This window comes from Lytechinus pictus, chromosome 11, assembly GCF_037042905.1.
Source record: "Lytechinus pictus isolate F3 Inbred chromosome 11, Lp3.0, whole genome shotgun sequence".
NCBI classification, from domain to species: Eukaryota; Metazoa; Echinodermata; class Echinoidea; order Temnopleuroida; family Toxopneustidae; genus Lytechinus; species Lytechinus pictus.
The window spans coordinates 28,763,200-28,785,944 of record NC_087255.1 but is presented as its reverse complement, the minus strand read 5'-3'; the positions used below and the strand labels follow the sequence as shown (position 1 = coordinate 28,785,944).

Genomic DNA, 22,745 nt, shown 5'->3' with positions numbered 1-22,745 from the left:
CTCACCAACTCAAAAGACCTTGGAAGATTTCCAGTGTCAAGTTTCTCTTAATGGATCTGCAAATACTTTCCTCAAAAACAAATCAAGCAATGTTTGTTTGATTATAATTTGTTTTATTACAGAAGTCATGTCATGAATTGTTTGTTCATGAATTGAATATTTCTGGAAACCAATTTTCAGAGTTGTAAAAAAAATAATAATAATTTAATACTCAAAACAACAAAATTTCATTCAAAAAATGGATTTGTTTTAGAAGGTGCCGAACCTGCTTTCTTCATTAGAAAAGTTGCAGGTGCCTGCAGTCTCTATGGCAGTTGAAAACTTTGTTTGCAATTTGTTTGTCACAGACTGTGGAACAGTTTTGTAAGCATGTGGGGAGGGGGCTGACCATGCAAAAAAATTATAGCTCCATGATCAGATAGTACTTTCACACTTTTGTACACAATTTTGGAAAAAAAAGGTGAGGGGATGAAGCCCACAGCCCCCCCCCCCCCCCCTGCCCCCCCCCCCCCCCGATTCCGCAGCCCCTGTGTCTTACAGCATTTCTTTAAAACTAGTTAGCTTGATCTTATAGTAACTCTCAAATATTTTCAATTGGCAGCTGATATTTCTTCATCTCCTCCTGTCACCCGCTTCTCACCTGAACTTTCCAGCAAAGCGCCAGAAGATGTTCGGAGGAAAGATTAGAGGTATACCTTGATCAGGTGAACCCGTCTGAAAACAAGTCGTCAGACACAAAGGTCAAGAGTAGCGACTTGAGTTTCTTGACTAAGAAAAGAATTAACCTCGTCTCTTTGTTACAGGAGAAGGGGCTAGATTGTGCTTTGAGCATATCAACAGAAAACAAGCATGTCTGTAAAACTATACTTGTATGTAATGTGGTATAGGGGTGGAGGGGTTATAGCCCTGCTATTACAAGATGGGTCATTAAAGGGGAACATCCAGCTTAAAATTACTGTACAGGAGAGGGGCAATAAACCCAGAAATCTACAAAATAACCCTTATAAAATGTAAAAAAGGGGTTCCGCTTTGTAAAAATAGATTTGTTGGTATTGGTAAGGGGATAAAAGGGTATAGCTAAGCTTCTGCAAGTTTTATGCCAGTTATCCTTTAGCTATAACTCTGCACATGCTACTTTCAGAAAAGCATCACAACAGCAGATTTCTTTTCATCCTTGGGCATGGATACAAAACAGATGATATTCATTTTGGTGTAATTTATTAAATTTGAACTCAACCTTGAATAAAATATCAATGATGGATACATTGTGACAAAGTCGTACTAACAGGTTGTCAAAAATAGGAAAAGGCATCTCCGTATTTGCGCAATTTAAGTCTCAGTAATTGGCCAAACTCTGCATGAAATTCAATTTGTATTAGCTCTAGCTGCTGTGGAAAACCTTCACAGATCAGGTCCGTCAAAATAGCAAAATGATCCTTTTTTTTAGGGGGGGGGGGAGGAAAAATAAACTTGTTTAAAAAAAAAAAATTATCAGTGATATGTGATTCGGTTAATATGAGTCCCTTTTTAAATGCATTGTTTGATTGACAACCAGTATACCAGAAAACTTTTTTTTTTCAGTCTCCCCGATAAAATTCTTAAAAAAAGATTCCATTAAGATTCTTAAAAAAAATAATAATAATGACTGCTTTCTAATAAGCTTTGTAATAATACATAACCAGTGACCGAGATGTTAATTAATGTAATTTAACTAATTGAAAGAGCACGTGAGTAAAGAACTTTTGATGAATGCCTGAGTTGCTAATATTAATTCATTTGATAATTTTTTTTTACTTTTTCATTTCACTCACTGGATTTACTGATTATTAAAACCAATTTAAAGAGACACAACACTAATGTCACATTGAGGAGTGACATCCCTAGAGTGAGATTGGAAAAAGGGTAGCCAAGATATGAACCCACAATGCACCATTTTTTCCCAAATATAAGCACATAATTTATTTGCATTTTCAAGAATTTTGTGTAAGTCTAAAAATGTCTACCAAAACTATTAACCTATAAATCATAATTATCATCATAATCATCATCATCACCCTCATCATCATCATCGTCACCCATCAACATCATCATCATAATCATATTGTGCTGTACACTCCATACCCTTTTCTTTCATCCATATGGAAATCACATCATCAGATTGCAAAGATCCACAGGGTAATTTATAAAGTCATGAAAGAAGGAAGGGTGATTTACCTCTGATAGGGGAAAAGAATGTATTATTCCTCCAGTATCTCAGACAGGTAAGGGAATAATAAAATGAAAGAGATCTCTTGTCAGAGAAGAATGATGCTCCTCCAGACCACCAAGATACACAATAGAGACAGAGACATCAAGAGAATAAAAGGATTCTTTGTTCCTTGACAAATGTACCTGGTGTAGAGTCTACCACTGTCAGATCTTTCACACTAATATTTAATCGGCATAAAAATTCAAAATTCATACTAAATCGGTTCTAACATATTAGGACATCACGATATATAGTTGGCATTGGTAGAGTGCCCAGCTCATGAACAGGAGGTCCAAGGGTTCAGTTGCCAGCCTGGGTCAAACACACAGTCTATCAACCCAGCCGGGTTCACTCACTGTCAAACATTTGTGTACAAACTACAAAGAAGAGTATTATTTGTTCATCGGTGACCTTCCTGGTGCGACCTTTAATACAATAACTTGTATCATTCTCAAATTGATTAATGATAATTTACGGCTAAGCCTTGTATTGTAGGAAACCTATCAAAATCACATAATTCGCATTTTATCTCATTTTCCATTCATATGCACAGTCTCTGACTCTCTTGTCCCTACATCCTTTTCTCTAATGTGAATATTGTACCACACCTCTCCTTTTCTGGTGTCAATATTCTTAAGAAATCTCTCCCTTTTGACCCCTTGGAATACATTCACGCTATTTTAATATTTTGTTTATTTTTCCCCATCTCCTTCCTTCATATCTTCTTCTGATTCTTCCTCTTCTTTTCCTTGTTCTTTCTTTTCTTTCTGACCATCCTATTCCAATTCCTTCCTTCCTCCCCTCCCCTCCTCTTTCTCCTTCTTCTTCTCCTCTTTCTCCTTCTTCTCCTCCTCCTACTTCTCCTCTTCTTCTTCTTCTCCTTCTCTTTTCTCTTCTCTCTTCTTCGGCTTCTCTCTTCTCTCTTCTTCGTCTTTTTCTTCTTCTCCTCCTCCTTCTTCTTCTTCTCCTCCTTCTCCTTCTTCTTCTCTCTCCTTCTTCTCTTTTCTTCTTCTTCTCCTCCTCCTTCTTCTTCTCCTTCTCCTCCTTCTTCATCTTCTTCTTCTTCTCCTTCTTCTTCTCCTCCTTCTTCTCCTCCTTCCTTTCTCCTCCTCCTTCTCATCCTCCCCTTCTTCTTCTTTTCCTTCTTCCTCCCCATTCTCTCCCTCCTCTTGCTCACAAAGTCTTTGTCTGCCTTCATCTCATCATCTCAGATACTCTCTCTATCCTTTCAATAATTATGGACCTTGTTGGTTCATTTACTATAAATACATGACATTGAAGTGTTTCTCTTCAAAATGTTGATTGGTGTTCAAATCCCATATGAAAAGTAAACAGAATATTTCATTCAACACCTGTTAAAAACACAAATGAAATAATAAAAAACAATTATTTTCTGAAAGAAAATTCTCCTCTCTCAAGGGATCCAATTAGCACTTGAAATATTCTCATGAGTGACAGACAGACAAGCAAGTCAGAGGATAAGCACTCTTCATCAAAAAACTATCCACCAAACAATTCTCTTTAAAAATATGTACCTACGGTGCTTTAACACCAACTCAAAAACTGAGAATACCTGTACACTGTAGTCTCTGATCAAAGAATTTACCATAATACAACATATTTTTGATAGGGTGATAGCAAAGTACTTGTAATATTCCCAAAAGAAACGGAAAATAACTGTTATCATTTAAAGGGGAATCCAACCCAAATAAAAACTTGTTTTTATAAGGAAAAGAAAAATCAGACAAGTTGATAGGTGAAAGTTTGAACAATATTGGACAAACAACAAGAAAGTTATGAATTTTTAAAAGTTGTAAATATTGGTAATCACTATACCCATGGAGACTTCAAATTGGCCGCATATGGGATGTCATAGTGATGTAAGGCAAGGACTACTCTTCTATGTACTCCAATACATATTATGGCTAAAATGTCATTTTTCCCAAAAGTTATATTTCAAATTATATTTTTCTTTCATGAGGACATAAAACAATATACTACCTGGGTTATAATTAGATTACTGCCCAAGGGGAATGGGTACTTAGGAGAAAACCACAAATCCCTGATAATGAAGTACATGGCCTATGGGAAAGTTGTCCTTGCCCCTTGTCATAATTTACTTACCCAGTTGCCAATTTGAAATCTACATAGTATTAGTGATATCAATTTTAAAGCAGATAACTTTCTTATTGCTTGTCCGATTTCTTTCAAACTTGCACCATTCTGTTTAATTTATTTTTCTCCTTCCCAACGCAACATTTTATGGCCAAGGCTGGATTCCCCTTTAAGTACTTGTCAAAATTATAAGAAATTATGAGAATTTTCATAGAATTTTTTTCCAAGATTGCAAGTTGTCTTTATTGTGAAGGCAAATGATGAAAACTCTCCAATCCAAGCAAGTATGCTGCAGAGGGTGTGTTCACAAACTCGCCACGATTGGTTGTGGCTTGCTGAACACGCAATTTTGAATCACATGCACTTTTGCACTACTCAGACAATAATATTGTCGATGCTCAAAACTTGAAAAACTTACTTCAAAAGGGTCTGGTTCAGGTGGGCATGAATGTAGAAAATGATTATCAGGCATTTTGAAGCCTGAACAAGTTCTTGTATATAAAGTTTAAAGGCATTCTGGTGATCAAGTCGGTCTGAAAGCACCTATATTACTTTTCTTTTTGCCTCAATAGACTTTCATTCAAGAGAAAACGATTTTAAGTGTTTTTCCCTCAATTCTAATACAAGCTATACAACCGTTTCTATTTCTACGTATTTCCAGATGATATAGTTTCAAACTACACAAAAATATGCACTTGAATATTCCTACTGCCAAATTAATAGCTTTTTACTACAAAGTTATACAGATTTCAAGTGTCTGTATGACAGATTTGAGTATTTTTCAAGATCCTATTTTGCTATGCCATATAACTATCCCAAGAGTTTAAGAAGTCTTACTCAAGACTTGATAAAGTACCCTTGCATTTCATTGGTAATGTGAATTTAATAAGTTTTCTTTTCTGGATACATATAGTGTGTAATGTAATGGAACCCCTTGTACGCCATCAAATTTTGAAATAAATTTTGCAATCAAATGAAAAAAAAAATCCCCTTGATGGCTTACCAATCTCAACTCTTTAAATGTAAACTTAAACTCTCTAAAGTTGAGCAAGCACTGGAACTACATGGAATTTGAGACAATATTTTGAATACCGGTAATCAAAGTTAACTCATTGAAAAAAAAACAATGGTTCTCAGATATGTGGTCAAGCAGATCTTTATGATTTTTGTTGTTCTGATTTCATATTTTTCTCATGATAAGACATTAAAGCTTCCATTTTCATGTATACACCTAATATCTATTTTTTAATTCTGACATTTATGAGTTCCAATTCTTAATGGCATGTTATGGTGGCTTGAGCACCTTTAAAAATTGTGAAAACTCTGAATCACTTCTGTGTGGTATTCATCACTATCACATTCATGCATGCTCACAAGTCCACATCCGTTGAAGAAAACATGCCCCCTCCTCTCTTCTAACCCATCCCAACCCATCTCTTTCTCTCGACCCCCTCCTTCATCATTCATAATCTCTTTATCATTATGAAACCTAATTACATTCCTGATTTCCTTATACTAGAGCCCCCCTTCTATCTTTGTCTTTCTCTTTTAAAATACATTTGGATTAATCATAAAACCATTCTCTCTTTTTTTTCTTCTTCTCTTCCCCTGCTTGTTCTTTCCCCCTTTTTTCTGCAGTTTTAATTTTCGTTTTTCTTTCTTATGTTTGTCTGTATCTGTCTTTATTTTCTTCTCTTTATTTCTCAGCCTCCACTTCACCTCTTACTCCTCTCCCTCCTCCAATCATCAAAGGTTCTCTCCCTATCTGCATCTTGAGAAACCGATATCTTCACATTTTCACACCCCCCCATCCTCCCCCTTCCTTCCCTCCATATTCCTTTTCCTAACGCAATACATCCTTGTCGCATACCATCATGTCCATATGACACCGGTCCCTGGCTTGACATCGGCATGCCCAGATAAAACAATGGAGAATGATGGGATTACATCCATGGCTGCTGCCCTCGTGTGGGCTTAACACAGCAGACGAGAGGAGGCGGGCAAGCTGTAAAATAGGCGTCTTAGCTTGGATATACCGCTAAACCCCTGTGTCGCATTAGATGGTGTCCCCCAAGGCAGAATACGACCATGAACATATAAACAGGAGTATAAATCACAGCAGTCAAGGTGTAAAAAGAAAAAGTATTATAATTCAGAGATCTAAGATTTGGTTCTTTGGCAAGGCAACTATCTACATTTTGCTACTCTCCACCTTTACCAACCTGCTGAAAACAAGAGTAAATTGCCAATTTGTCTACTGCTATAAACTTGTCCACTCACCACATGGTCTACTTTCATTTAGTCTAATGTCATTCCGTCCATCAACATTTCATCTAACAAGCATTTGGTCCATTAACCATTTGGTCCAATCATCACTTCGTCTAATCACCATTTCGTCTATGACCATTTGGTCTAATATCCATTCATTTTGCACAATATAACACTCAATTCAATTTATATACCAAATGGTATATGGACTAAAATGCCATTGGACCAACTGGTTATCAGACAGAATGGCATTAGACTAAATGAAAGTAGACTATATGGTGAGTGGACAAACTGATGGTAGACCAAATGACAGTAGACGAGTTGGCAATTGGACGAATTGGCATTAAACGAATTGGAAATAAACCAAAACAAGGAGCTGTAATGCAGACCCATCTTGAAGGCATAAAATTTGACTTTAAAAATGCTATTCTGTGATTCCTTTTGTTTTGTTTTACCTGAAACACAATAACATTCTGATCGTCTTTAGAATATTATTCTGGGTAAGAAATTGAGAAGAGGAGTGGTTGAATGTTATCTCAGTTCTGTTGCTTTTTGTCTTACTTCTGACCAATTGAAGAAGGAAAAAGAAAACAATAACAAAAACAAACTGAAGGTCTAACCAAACTAAATTGGAACTTTAATTGCTATTATGCCTGGGTGTGATATTCTTTACACCTCCTAGGCTCTAATCATGAAACGGGCATAACATTCTTATCTTCTCTGAAATAACTGGGTCAGAAAATGAGATGGGGGTAGAATGTTTTCTCAGAGACATGAGATGTAGCGTTATCCTGACATTCATCCCGTCTCTATCGATGAGTTGCTAGGTCTGATTTCATCAAGGCATACCATACAGGACAATGTCCCTGATGCATAGATACTGTTCCACCCCATGTCAAGCCCGTCTTAACCCATTGTAAGACACTGTACAGACCCTGTTCTTACAAAGTTGATGAAAGGATCTATGTGAGACCGGTCTACCAACAATGTTCCTGATGCATAGATACTGTTCCACCCCAAGTCAATTGTACGACAATACATGTACGGCCGGTCTACCAACAATGTCCTTTCTGCATAGATACTATCCCACCCCATGTCGACCCATCTTAACCTATCATGTAGAGAAGGAAGGTGTTAACTCTTGAACACGCTGTACATTATGCGTATCACACACACCTAAGTAACAGCCTTATGCCAGTCCTACAGGAAATACATGACAGCCTTAATAGCACCTTTCCCTCAAAATGCATGCTTTGGGGCGACCATTCTTTCTAGAGTCACCCCAAGATCTGTCACAAATATTCAAAATTATTTAGAAAATCAATATTCTAACGATTCAGAATAATTATATTTGCATTTACTGCATAATTTCTTGTTTCCCCTAAAAATAGCTCTTACAATGAAAAAAATTGCCCCTAAAAGACTGTAATTGCCCCAATGTGGAAAAATAGATAGCCCCTAAAGATAAAAATTATTTCCTACCCTGAGCTGCATACCCACAGCATATCGCCCTTCGGCCAACCAAGCAATGAAATCATTGGGTTCTTTACAGTTGTGCTCAAAAGGTAGTGAACCCCACTGCAAAATACACTCCTTCATGTTGAGTGTTGAATGGAGACAACAACACTACAAGTACAATATTTGGCAAGCCTAGAAAAAAAAAATTGACTGAATGTAATATTTTATCACCTGATTTCACAACTAAATATCTAAAACATGGCAGAACTTGAACACTTTAAAAACTATATGTTCATTTTTTTGTGGGTTTCACTAACTTTTGAGCACCACTGTATCTCAATGAAGATGGATATTCACAAAATTTATTTACAATTTCAATCTTTTCAACCATATGAAAATATTGCTGCTTTTGTGGCAAGCATCTTGACTAAACTATAACATAGAGTGATCATAAACCAATGTAAATTCCATATCAAAAATATCCCAGTCTGCAGCTCAAAACAGCTATGAAATTATCTTTAGTCCAAGTGATAAAGATAATTTGATTGAATTTATACATTCCATTATTTATGCATTGGATTCTCACCTCAGGTTTGACGATGAGATGAAAACAAATCAATTTTCATTTCACTGAATAATTTGTTCTGGGCCAATCAAATGCAAGGATTTCGGTAGCTTATAACAGCCGTCAATAAAACTTGCTATTTGTATCATGAGATGTTCCCCATAAATGCTCATCGAAAAACATTGTCAGTTTATTAGGTGGTTCGTTGTAATCAACAGATCACTTCTACAGGATTGCTTTGGTTTTGTAATGTCATGTAATTTGGCATGAACATCAAACGTCAACGCTCAGCAGACCTCACAAAGTACTGCAGATCAAAGAAAAGAGTCTCTTGACCAAAAGAAAACAAGTTTCAGAAAAAAATCTTAGAATCATTTTGCTGACAACTACTAACAAAGAAAACAGAAATCAATGGATTCCATGTTACTTTCCTATAATCTCATCAGTGATGTCAAAGAAAAGGAAAACTGATGGCATTTTAATACTGAACCGATGTACGATGCTGAAGTTGTGTCCCTTCATTCAAGAGTTTTTTTTACATGCTTTGCATCTATTTCTGGACTCAAACTAGCACTTGAATTATTTTTATTGAAGATGAGTGAGTGCTCATCAAACTTTAATACAAAAATAGTTTTACAAGTCGCAAGTATTTAGGTACTTCCATTTGGACCAAAAATACCCTCCCCCAACAACCCCAAATCCTCAAAACGGGTAGGCTTAATTTTCATATTCACTTATAGCAGTTAGTCTACTTCTCAGATCGTCGGCGGTCATCCGAACTGTCGTATCAGTCAATTTTGGTCCAAAAGAAATTGATTTTGGGATTTTTGCAGAAAATGAAAGTACAAGTCCCACTCTATCCATAACTAAATTTTTAGGCAACAATTTATTTTATTTTCTGAGATATGAGAGGATTTTCACGGCGATGCCATACAATTTTTTAATAAAATGCGCAAATCCCATTGGAAATGTGTACTGTAGGAGAGCGATATGATGTTTTGACTGACCATGACTTCGATGCGCGCGGTCAACTAAACCGTCGTATCTGCTCTGGGCACTGCGTTGACTTTGCACGTGAAAAGCGATACAACGTTTTGACTGATCGCGGTCAGTCAAAATGTCATATCGCTTTTTTATATAATCTTAGTCACTCAAACCGAAATTACAAGCATGAAGCTCTTTTGCCATAGTTTCTTGGTCTTTCCAACCATGCATTTTTCAAGCAATGAATATGTTGTAAGGCTGGGGAACTAAGTGTGAAAATTATAGTAAACTTTCAAGTCCATTTTCTCTGAAATGGGTTTGCACTGTCGTATGTGAGATACGACGGTTTGGATGACCGCCGACGAGATAGTCTAATACCACATGGACAATTTGGTCTACTATCACTTTGGCCTAATTGCCTTTTGGTCTACATTACAATTGGCCTGTTACCAAGTTAGTCCAATCATCATTTTTTTTTTATTCTATAGTATTGATCTAATTTCCATTTTGTCTACATATAATTTTTTACTTTGTCATATGAAAATCTGATTCATTAAATCTTAAAAATTGTCTATAAAAAATCTTTAAAAAAATATATTAAGTGATATTATACCAAGTGGATATTAGATGAAATCTGTATAGCCGATAAATTAGAAGTTGGACAAAATGGTGAATGTGCTTCACAGCAATTAGACCAAATGGTTAGTAGACCAACTGGTTAGTAGACCAAGTGGTTGTAGACGAAGTAGGATTAGACCATGTGGGGTGAGACATCACAGAAAGTAGACGAAGCATGTATTGGCCAAACCTCAATTTATCTCCAAACATTCTGCATGATCACATGAATTTGTAAGGTTTCCCAGAAAGGAGGATTGCATTGTACTTAAATCTCTTTTAACTGATACCAACAACATATTTAAAAGGTTTCCTACAAGGACATCAATTAGTGTGTCAAAAGACATCAACTTTTCCTTGGTAGACTACTACTAGTCTTTGTATTTTTTCTGAGAAAAAAACACTTTATAAAAAAAAAAGCCCTGCGGAAATCCTTTGAATTATTAGCATTCTTTATATTTTACTTGTCAGAAAATACCAGGTACTTTGCAAGTCTTAAAGAAAATTATTCTACATTGTAACTGATATCCCTGAAATAATCATTGCAAAGTGCAATATGTTTACTTTTCAAAATTGAGAGAACTTTACATAGATTTCTCCAAGGTCATAAGATATCATTTTGCAGTTTAAAACAAATTTTCAGAACCATTGATTTCAGGCAAGGAGAAGGTGAATTTACCATAGCAACAAGAATGCAAGCTCATTACTAGTGCAGGCAGATGTGAATGCCTGAACTACAATTATCAGGTATTGTAAGCCTGAACAAATTCTCATAATTTACAAATATATTCCTAATGAGACAGATGTAGGCAAATCTATGATGTTCAATCAAGCAGGAAGGAGAGAGCTATATGAAATCTTTACTTTGTAATCATTACTCGTCTCATCTCTCCAGAAACTAACTTTCCATGGAAAGCTGGGCTTGCAATCGTCATGGTTTCCCTTAATGATCTCCCATGTCAATTTTATTGCAAGTAGGCAAGTACGGAATGCATTACCAAGCTTTGCCTACAACAGAACAGTACACCCTACCCAACAATCGTAACATTTCCAGAGATTAGTAGGTTTTCTATCGGCGACATCAAACAGTCCCAATCAAGGGCGACCCAGGTGGCAGGCTCATCAACCTGCCCTGATCACCCCTGGCGAAATAATTGCCTAATTTCTGATGAGTTTTTGACGATTATTGGCGGGACAAACCCGCGCTATTCCAGACTTGGTAATCAGGGGAAATTTCTTGATGAGGTTATAACGATTATTGGCGGGGGAGGGGGATGCAACGAAGCAAACATGCAGATTATCAGACAAACTAATCAGATAATTTTTTTCTTGAAACAAACTCAAAACAGCACCACTTCAACAATTTTTTATTGATTGTGGGGTGGAGGGAGTAATTAGAGGAAGGTGAAGAAGAAAACATGGTCTTGATGTCATTAGAAAACATCTGATAAATTATGGATTTTTAAGGTGTCGCAAGAAGACCAAGTTCTAAATCTAATTAGTAGAGAATCAGACTGCAATAAATCAACCCATCAAAGAGTCATTGTGCCCCAACTTATTCTTAAATTGAATGTAACGATGTGATGATTTTAGATGCATTCCTGGAAAATCACTTAAGGTGCAAGCGAAAGCATGTACACAAATAGTGCAGCAGGGTTGATTAAACGTACATTTCATGTACATAATTATCTACATTCTGCTAAATTGTTTATTATTGTATTTCATCAGCTTTGTTTTTGGGGCCATCATGACCTTCAGGCACATGACAGTCCTACTTTGGCAACTTATTACAATGTTGAATGAATAACAGTTAATCTGTACATATCATTTGTACCTTTGAAAATTACTGAGACATTATCGGCCTAGCTTTAATTCACTATACCATATATTACACACACAAAAAAGTTTTTTTTAATAAATTAATACATTTCAAAAGTAGGCCTATTGTATTATGAATGTAGAAGAAAACAAAAAATCAAACAGTTAGGATGTAACCTGTAATGTACAGGTGTGCTTCAGGCATAAACCTCATACATTGTTCACGTACCCTTACCTCGGAAGAAATACCAATTTATTTGGAATGCAATTGTTGACGACTCAAAAAAATATATAGGATTTGCATTTTTGACTAGATAGTGAAATAATTTGCGTTAATAGACATTTCAAAAGCCACATTGTTGTTCTCATAAAGTTACATACGTAATGGAAATTGAAGATTGGTCTGGGAATTTTTCTAATCATTTCTGACTGATATTACATTGAAGATGCACATCCCATCCAAATCTTCTGTCTTCTCATTATCAATCTATCCTCCATACATTACCCTTCATCTTTTACCCTTCTTCTAGTTGGCACCCACCCCCCAGAAAGAAAGAAACAATTGCATAAGTTGTCTGGATTTTCATAATATCACAGTCAAATGGGGAACGTGTACTAGGGCCTGTTTCATAAAGAGTTACAACTGTTGTAACTTTGCCATATTATGGCAACTACCATGGCAACAGTGCTCAAAAGCCAATAAAAAAACAGGTATACCATGGGAGTTGCCATAATGGCAAAGTTACAACAAGTGCAACTCTTTATGAAAGAGCCCCTGAACTTGGCACAGTGAGTTAGAAATTTGTTGCTTGCAAAGGTATAAATGTATTTGTTGTATGGTGGTGTGACCAATAATTCGCACGTTACCTAATTTTGTACACGGTCAAATATCTCAATATCTTGAAAAACTAATATCACCAACAGAAAAAATTTAAGCAACCCAAAATTACTCAGTATGGTAATTTACTTGAAGGGAAGGTCTCAATTTGTAAAATTATTGGCAAAACATCGGCAAATTTTGTTGCCTTTTGCGTCCGCTCAGAGAAAATCTGAACTTCTCGACAAGTATCAAGAAATCGCCAGTTTGCAAGCAGAGGTCTCCAATCAAGCAAAATGTGATACCATCTAAATTTTTGGCATTTTAACCTCCATCTGAAACGATTATCTCACCTTTGTCTGCTTGATTTCTTTTCTAAAGCTTTGCTAAACTATCATGCGCAAAATAAGGTCACACTTTTATATGACACTTTTTTGGCTGAGCGCGAATTAGTCAATCGCCATGGAATTTTGAGATCGCAATAACAGCGAAACCCTTGACCTACTTTATAATTACGTCAAGCGAAATCGACTTTATGATCTTGCCTTACGTTTGGTATTAATGATTTTTAATAATTTTTGTATGAACTGTGAGAAATTTTTGATTGAAAATCAATTTCATGATAATTTCTAACATGTGCGCAAATTATGGTCACCCCATCATACAGTAAGACTAAAAAAATCTGCACCCTAGAAGTTACAATGGGAAATAATGGAGGTGACAAGATGCAAAATGGGACTTGCTCCCTCAAACTTCTGGTCTCAAAACCTGCTTTGGTTATATTGTGTCTGTAACTACCCCCCCCCCCCTCGCTCTCTCTCTCTCTCCCATTTTCACCTCATCCCCCTCAATCTTAATCTCTCTTCCCATTATTTGTTATTCTTTTCATTTTTCCCCTGCCCCCTTTCTCTATCTCCCCTCTCCCCCTCTTCCAGTTTCTTAAATCACTTTCCAATCTCTACTACAGCTATTAAAATGTACTATGTAAACAATCTTCTTGAACTACATTTAGTTTACAATCATTTTCCCATTTCCTGAGTCATAAAGAACAATTTTTATTGACTGATATCTTGCATGGAGAGATGCATACACATGAATGTCAAGTTTGAATACAGTTTACTACCATCAACACTCATATGACGACACAGCAGTAACAGCATGTGTGAGTAAATCCAACAGTAGAGGGAGACATTCTCCTTCAGGAAATGGAAACATTGATAAATGGTTTATGAACAGTGAGGGCAGCATTTGTAATGAACAGTACAGAATCCTTGATTTGGATAGAAGAGTGGCCAACCAGCCCAAAGTTCGGTTAATTGTGGCATTTATGCTGCTATGTAAAATGCAAAATGCAAGTGGCTCCACCATATTGCCTTTACAAACGTATCTTTTTCAGCATTTTCTGTTTGCATCTGGGAAGACAATTATTTTTACAACGGGCAAAGAGTGATCAAAATCATCAAATGCAACCGAGGTTTGAACTAAATATCTTTGAAAAACGTGATTCAAGGGGTAACATGATGGTTGATTTAAAGTACAACCTAAATTGTTGACTAGAATAGGTACTTGAACGAAAACTAAAGAAACAAGTATTATAAAAGCAAGAACTCACCTCCCCTGCCAGATCCACCACGACCCCTTCCTCGACCACCACCTCCTCGGCCGCGACCTTTAGATACGATGTCATCCTTGACCATGTCAATGACCTCGTCTGGTATCCTGAGATATTTGATAGTGCTTCCTCTGATGTAACACTCTGGCATCTTCCAGAACCGGTCCCCATCCTAAGGTCAAAGGTCAAAAGGGGGTCAGTCCGAGAAAAGTTCACCCTAGAAGTCAAAATTTCATCTCTATTTCAAGAAGTTATCTTTGGTTGGATAAGAAAGCTCAAATTATGATTTTTAAATTTCATTAATAAAGAAAAATTTGAAAATATGCAAATTTATGCAAATTTGGGGCACCAAATATATGCAACTTTGGGGTACCAGATATGCAGTGGTAAAATGGGTTTTACGTATGGTACAATTATAAAAGCTCATAGAATATCAAAATTAAAACTTGTGAGCTTTTTCTTCCATCATTATCACATCCTCATCATCATCACTATCTTCATAGTTACCATCATCATCTTCACCCTCATCATCATAACCAATTTTATGTCATCATCATCATCACCACCATCATCATCATCATTACCACCACCATCATTATCATCATCATCATCACAATCATCGTCACTATCATCATCATCATCACCACCAAAACCACAATCAATTCATCAATAGGGTACTCCTTACCCTTGATGTGCAGATGACTTCTCTAAGGTTGATATTCATCCAGTTATCACATGCAACAAGATGACCGTTGTATGTCTCACCATTTTTCAGTTCCACCAGCTGCAGGAATATTTAACAACAGATAGACAGGAGAAGTAAAACATTTGCAATGAGTTCCCGGGGGGGGGGGGGGGGGGGGGTACTCAAATTATAAGATACCTATGTGCTGCACCAAAAACGAAAATAGGGGGCTCTGGAACTAAATCTTAAAACGGGGGTCTCTAGAACGGCTCTTGGGTCAACGATTGCTAAAAATGCAATGCTCTAGAACTGACCACATCACAAAAGGGTCTCCGGAACTCATTAGATTGTAGGTGTAATTTGTAGTGGCTATGGAAAAAAACGCGCGCACGTCTTGCTAGATTCATATCGAGCTAGCGCGTGCAAGCTAGCTGCGGGCGCGGATTTTTGTTGCCCGGCGCTGATCAAGCTTGCCGCTCCGACCGGTTGAGTAGTTAATAATAGGCGTGCATTGGAACTAGAAATCACAAATTTGAGGATGTCCGGAACGAAAAAAAAAAGGAATTTCTATGACTCTCTGAATTGGTGATGCTCTGGAACGGAAATTTAGACTGGAAATGGGAAAAAACCATGGCATATATGTATCATACTAATTTATACTAAGAACCATCCCCCCCCCCCCTCGGAAAGAGCTGCCCTATCAAAGACATCTAATATTCAACTAAATATATTTCATTCATCAGGAAGTTCTTAATGGGGTTTGAAAAGATAATATTTATATAAGAAAAAACCCAGAGTAAAAAGACATATGCAGTATCAAACAATGAATAATAAAACATGACATGATCATAGTTTGATTCGATCCTATTACTTTCACATTGAAAAATGAAACTTTATATTTATAATATTTGACAAGACAAATCATCACAAAAACAATGGAAGTCAATAGGGCCATCTGCATCAGCCCAAGTTTTCAAATTAGCGCGCTATTTCTGATCCGGCAAATTATCCTGATCTGAACAATCTCAAGATTATTTGTAATGGAGACAAGATTATTCGTAATGGAGACACAATTATCGCGCTACTTCGCTGGATTCATCTCGAGATTGCAATCCCCAGTCAACTTGGGATTATTTGCAAAATAGCGCGCTATTTTACAAATTATCCCGCTAATTCGCAGGTGCAGACGCACTCTGGATTATTTATTCACGGCATCAGACCATAATGCATCGATGCCTTGCTCGAGCAGGAATCGCTCTTCTTGCGATGGTGGAGACAAGGTTTCTTGAATCTCGAGATTAATCGCAAAGAGTGCTAATCGGGCTAAAATCTCAAGATTGAGCAAACTCGGGCTGTTGCAGCACCGCCTAAAAAATAGATTTACTAGAGTGTGACTTACCATAGGGTGGTTTTGAGCAGTTCTTAACAGAGAAAGGGGCAACTGTGAGTGGAATACAAAGAGAAACAAACATAGACATTAGAATTAACATGGCATGCCATGAATATTGCCATTGGTGCGCACGTATTATGAAACTCACAAAGTCTGCTGTTATGAACATCTTCAAACTGATAGAATGTTGAATCTTCAAACTGATAGAATATTGAGTCTATATCAACCCATACTGCCCCATTTTGAATCAATTTCATATTTTCAGTCATCTTAAATTTCAAATTCGATGCATGGAAGAAACAAAAATCAATGGAAGCCTGGGAGGCATCAATCAGATGACATTCTTGGGCTAGTAAACATAGACTTTCGTTTTCTTGGCCAGCCCCAAGTGTGCTAGTCAATGTAAATGTATCAGGTTTCGCAATGTTATTATAATTACAGGAAGATGGCAAGTCATAACAAATAGACGGTGAACAGGGGGAAACATTTTAGCACTCTCAATTTGCATAATTGCCGTCTATGTCCAGTAGGGGGGAATAAAACAAATTATCCTCACTGGGACGTAGTTTCAAAATATATTGTGCCTGACTGGAGCAATCAAAATTCATGTAGAATCACGCATATATCTGTAGAGGATGGCATGATGTCGCTGCCCTCTATGCGTGTCATAGCTAAGCTACTAACAAAGAGGACAAGATGGCGATGTAAACATCGGTAAGTTACATCCTGGCATCTTCTCATAATTTTTTAATGTATTTGTGTTAAAATATGATATCAATATTAATGTATAGAGGTCTAACTGTCGGAAATGAAGTTCTAGCTCATTTGGGGCTACATTGGCCTAGAGGACGCTGTGATGATATTTCTATAATTTTGACATTGTCTTTTCATCACGGAGCCCACACAAGGACTGTATAGACTCACTTGCATGTAGATCATGGTAAACAAAGGTGGATTCCCTAGAAAATCCACATTTACCAGAAAAAAGCGAATTTTGATGACAAACAAATCAGGATCAGCCAGGTTCTTTGATTGCTCGATCGCCGTCAACGCAGCTACAGCTGAGCGTACCAACGTGCCAGCCAATCAGCTGGATTGCTGTAGCTGACGGTGATCGAAGAACGTGGCTGATCCCGATCGTTTGTAATCAAAATTCACTATTTTCCAGCATATTTTTCAAAAAGGTGGTAGCTGATTGTATTTGATATATAAATCTTATCTTCATTATTTCTTCCCCCGTCAAAAAGCAAAATTTAGGAGTAATCGAGGAGGGTGCAAAAGCACACCCTTTCTCCATAGACGCTGTAGTTAAGCAGCGGTTGTTTGCTCCACCATTATGAGCCCAATGGCCGTCATCCGTCTGTGTAGGACAAAAAGTTAGAAAATGTTGAAAAACTCCTCCGAAACAGCAGATTTATCAGTCTAGGCCTACTAACCTTCTCCATGTTTTTACTTTCAATTTTAATGGGGGTGCACATGGAACTCTTGCCCAAATATATTAAACAAACATTGATGCAAATTTCATTTTGTGAAAAACAATTTTAGAACAAAAAATGCTAAACATGTCACGTTAATCTGCAATATGTCATTTAACTTTTACAGGGAAAGGAGAATCTCGGAGGTGAAAGTTTCAATTTTGCCAATCCTATACGCACATGATAGGCATAATCCCTGGCTCCATGGAGAGTAAGCACACGTTAGTGAATGATTTTTACTCTCTAGTGAGCCTCCTGGCTACCTCATCCCAGGACCACGCCAGCGCAACGGCACTGGGATCCACGCTCTGAATGCCCAGTGCCGGTGCCATGGTCCATGGCATGGGCATGGCTACCTCAACTTCAAGTGATGTTCGTGTAGGCTCCACTTCACACTGCTACACCTACCCAAACATCAAGGTACAAAACTCGCTCTGATACTCCGAGTGACAAAGGTGGAATTTATGGGGGGAAAATATAAAACTTATGCAACAAAATGACCTTACAATTCATTTGTAACAGCTCATCTTACATTTCATATACAGTACATGTAGTTTCACTTCTTTTCCACGCTTCTATCAGTCTCAAAATTAGTGATTTAGTCTTAGAGCCAGTATTGGTTTCCTCACACGTATCAATTCACAGTGAACGTGTGAATTTCACTGCCGATTCCAAAACATCGCTAACGCAAATTGCTCATGCGCATAACTCGCAGCTCAATTCCTGGCTATATAACCTTGTTCCTGGATGAGTGCTCAATTCATGAAAATAGTATAAGAGATCGAGATCTGATGCATAACAATCCCGATCTTTAGTCCTATCATGAATATTCATGAATTGAGCTGCTATTTTTGTACCTTGATGTTCGGGTAGGTGTGTAGCGGTAGACCAAAAGCTTCGGTCTCTGTTATATTGGTTGTTCCGCTGAACTCCGTTGGCTCCACTCACCAATTACAGAGACCGAAGTTCTAACTCAATCTGTACAGGGACTCAATGGCCATATGTTTATGTATTATTAAGTTCGGATAAACCAGGGAGTGGGAGTTGCGCGACAGCCAAATAAGTCACTGTTTTTGTCCTTTTAAGTTTATCCAGTATTTTTCCCCCGTTTTGGTGTATTTCAGGCCAAAACAGAATAATAATCTTTATTTTGGTCCAGATCTTTTTATATATTTTTATGAAATAAAGACAAAAATCGATGTGCCCCTTCAGGGGGATTTTGCATTGTTTACCCCCTAAACTAAATTATGGCGGCTGCACGATCGAGAGCCTTCTGTGTACGAGGAGAAATTTTTAAAAATGTTAAAAACTCCTCGAAACAGACGGCTGCCAGCTGTCTAGTGTAGCGGTAGTGAAGTGGGTTGGAGCCTAACATCACTTGATGAAGATTGAAGTTGAGCCTGAGGCACCCATTCGGTTCATTTCATCTCGCATGCGAAGGAATATCAAATGCATGTGACACATGCAAGCCTGGACACATGCAAATCTTTCATGGGCTTTTGCCCAAATAAATGATTATAACTCTAAAGTTAGAATTTCACATTGTGCTATGACAAGTTCCATATGGATCCTTTGGTGACTTCTCTTTGCAGTTTGTTTTAAAAAAATGTATTTTTTCTTGATCTTCACGTAGATACCCTTCGGTCAGCGACGAAATCAATTTTGGCCTAAAGAGGGCGCGCAATATTATTTATTTAGCCGGTTTGTAATATGGTTCTGAAGCTTGTACTGCTAGCTGCATTCTAGGCGCTCAGCATTATTTTCTTGCTCGTTCAGTCCACTTTCATTATCATCTTGTCAAAAGATGGCGTACTTCACCTATAAGTAGCCTACATGAGATGCAACCTGTTGATTTTTTTGTATGATGGTGGGCCCCAAGTCTGCGCACCTAACAATTTGAGTTAAGATTTAACATGAATTTCTTCTTATTTCACAAAATCTTTCAGTTAATAATGTTCCTTATATTTTTAAGGGTAAGTGTACCAAATTTCTCATTAAACAAGGCATAAGCGATTTTGTGTCTCGCCCACTTATAAAAATAACCAGAAATGTTGTGATTTGCGAGGGCACGTAACAGAATTGTATAAAAACTTCATTGTGAAATGACTGGGATGGAATAACACTCGTCATAAGAGTCTTGCCCATAAACTTTAATGTTGACCTCAAAATGAACTTTGACCATACCATGTGACCTCCAAATGCAATAACATGCAGGTCTCCTAAGTACACGTACAACCCAAGTTTGGTCGAAAAGCGACTTACGGTTGCAGAGTTACGTGTCATAAGAGAGTCCTGCATGTTAACTTTAACGTTGACCTGAAAATGACCTTATCATGTGACCTCCAACTGCAGCATAATATGCAGGTCCCCAAAGCCCATCTATCATCCAAGTTTGGTTGAAAAGTGACTTACAGTTGCGGAGTTAGGTGTCATAAGATAGTCTTGCATGCAAACCTTAACGTTGACCTGAAAATGACCTTTGACCTTACCATGTGACCTCAGACTGCAGCATAACATGCAGGTCCCCTAAGTCCATCTACCATCCAAGTTTGGCTGAAAAGTGACTTACAGTTGCGGAGTTATGTGTCATAAGGTTTGTGACGGACGGACGACAGACGACATTTGGATCCCTAAGTCTTGCCTTCACCTCCGGTGGGCGAGACAAACATGAAAGAAAATATAGGATTTTCTTGAAAAAACCTTGGGCAGTCATTTTCAGATTGAAAAAAAAATGGTACCCCATGTCTGCGCACTCATTCACTTTGCACACGATTCAGGGATTTTGATGAGAAAGGCTGCATTTTGAGGCCGACACATGAAATGCCCTAAATTCATTATTTTTCCACCATATTGAGTCTGATTTTTTTATGAATACCTGTCTATGTATTGCATGTGTAAAGTTCGTGCTCGTTGCGTATCTTCTTTTACTAGAATCACGCAGATACGCGTGTGCGCAGACAAGGGGGACTGCGCAGACTTGGGGGAACTTTCCATACAATTTCCTATATATATAGTATTATGTGCCGACGACTTGAATCGAGACTGTTATGTTAGATAGGAAAAATTCGCATTTCGATTGTTTGCGTAATTTCCACCGCAGTATCCGGACGGAGTATCTTGGCCGAAATTTGCAGTGAAATTTGGAGGTAAGCGTTAAAAAATCATATTTATAAATAATTTCAAATATATTTTTTAATAAAATTAAGTTAGTTGATAATTATGTACTAAATAATGTAGTGAATATACTAGAACTAGGTTTTGGCGTGTTTTATTCACATTTGTGTGATGAATGAAAATGTCAAAATTCATGGTCAAATCACATGCGTTGTGCAAGGTTAGTATGGCAGTGTATCCTATTGCCGGACACCTTTATTTCAGTGCTTTAAAAATGACAACTAGAGGAAATACAATCAAGAAAAATTCACACTTGCTATTACAAATATTATGAAAATTATGAATATGATAAAATTATTTTATATTTACCAACCATTTTCTTTGCATCGCACTTGCCGTATACCCCTCCACGAAAAACAATTATTTTCGTGCGCGACAAATTACATTGTGATTCCGGACGCGCGCCGGACGGGTAAAGATATCCTTGATTATAATGATGTAAGAACAAATTTTTGTGATTTTTTTCTTCTTATATCATATCATGAGTAATTTCTAAGTATTATTTGCTTTTTTTATATCGAATCTGAGCAGATGTTGGTAATAAATTCGTGTTTGATAACTTATTTTATTTTGTCTTGTTAGCTGCATGTTCCATGGCACTTTCCAATAATATTATGCTCGCGTTCGTAACGTGACGCTCATCAAGTTCTATCGATGTGCTGCCGATCGAGGGCTCTACTCATGGTAAACCTCGCGCACGGGTACCTTGAGAACTAGCCGTCGACGATCACCCACAATACACCACACCTCATCATTCGATCGGAGTGGACGAGATTGAAATTCGGCAAATCAGGCCCATATTTCCGTTAGAAAATATATCAATTGTTAATACAAAACTATGTTATATGATATTTTAAGCATTTTCTGTCATTTTTAGAGATGATTAGGTAAAAGTTGGATTTTTCGCCTTGTTTTTGCAATCTTGTTCTATGTATTGCTCTGTGAAATTGAATTGCGGAAGTCTTACGATACGAATTTGTTTTAGAACGCAGTAATATGCGCGTCCGGAATCATAATAGTGTCCGGTAATACAATACGTGACTATACTAGTCTATAGCTAACCTCGCATGCATGTGTGAGTGAGCCTGAAGTAGGGCATGATGCTGAGCATGGCCTGGCCCTGGGGCTGAGGCTGGGCGCTGCGCCGCTGGACTGGACCGTCCGGCGTCCGTGCCGCACCGTGCACCGTGCCGTGTCCGTGCATCTCCCCAACTTCAAGTCCAAGTCCAAGACCAAGAATATAACATTCCAAATTTATTACACATAAACATAAACAAGTCATCTCACCATCACGATGTAACAATGTAAATAAATCTAGAAGAAAATGTATTTCGAAGATGAAGATTTCGTCCTTTCAACTCAAGATTTACAAAAATTCCTCGGGCCGGTCTCAGCTCTGACCTCTGTCGTCAATCAATCGATCTAACGTTACAAACGAAAATTAGTAAGGACAATGTGCTCTTATCTATTCAGTTTATTAATCAAATAAAAAATTTGGTAGCTTGAGCGCTAACAAATAAT

General features: G+C 37.4%; 1 protein-coding gene across 1 annotated transcript; it reads right to left on the bottom strand.

The window, feature by feature from the left end:
* Positions 1-14,013: 14,013 nt before the first annotated feature.
* Positions 14,014-22,641, bottom strand: LOC129271134 (U6 snRNA-associated Sm-like protein LSm4). Its single transcript, XM_064107081.1, has 5 exons — positions 22,512-22,641; positions 16,585-16,626; positions 15,186-15,284; positions 14,501-14,672; positions 14,014-14,084 (listed from the first exon to the last, which is right to left on the bottom strand). Exons 1-5 carry the CDS (start codon positions 22,512-22,514, stop codon positions 14,014-14,016), a joined length of 387 nt encoding a protein of 128 aa, XP_063963151.1. The 5' UTR covers positions 22,515-22,641.
* Positions 22,642-22,745: the final 104 nt, after the last annotated feature.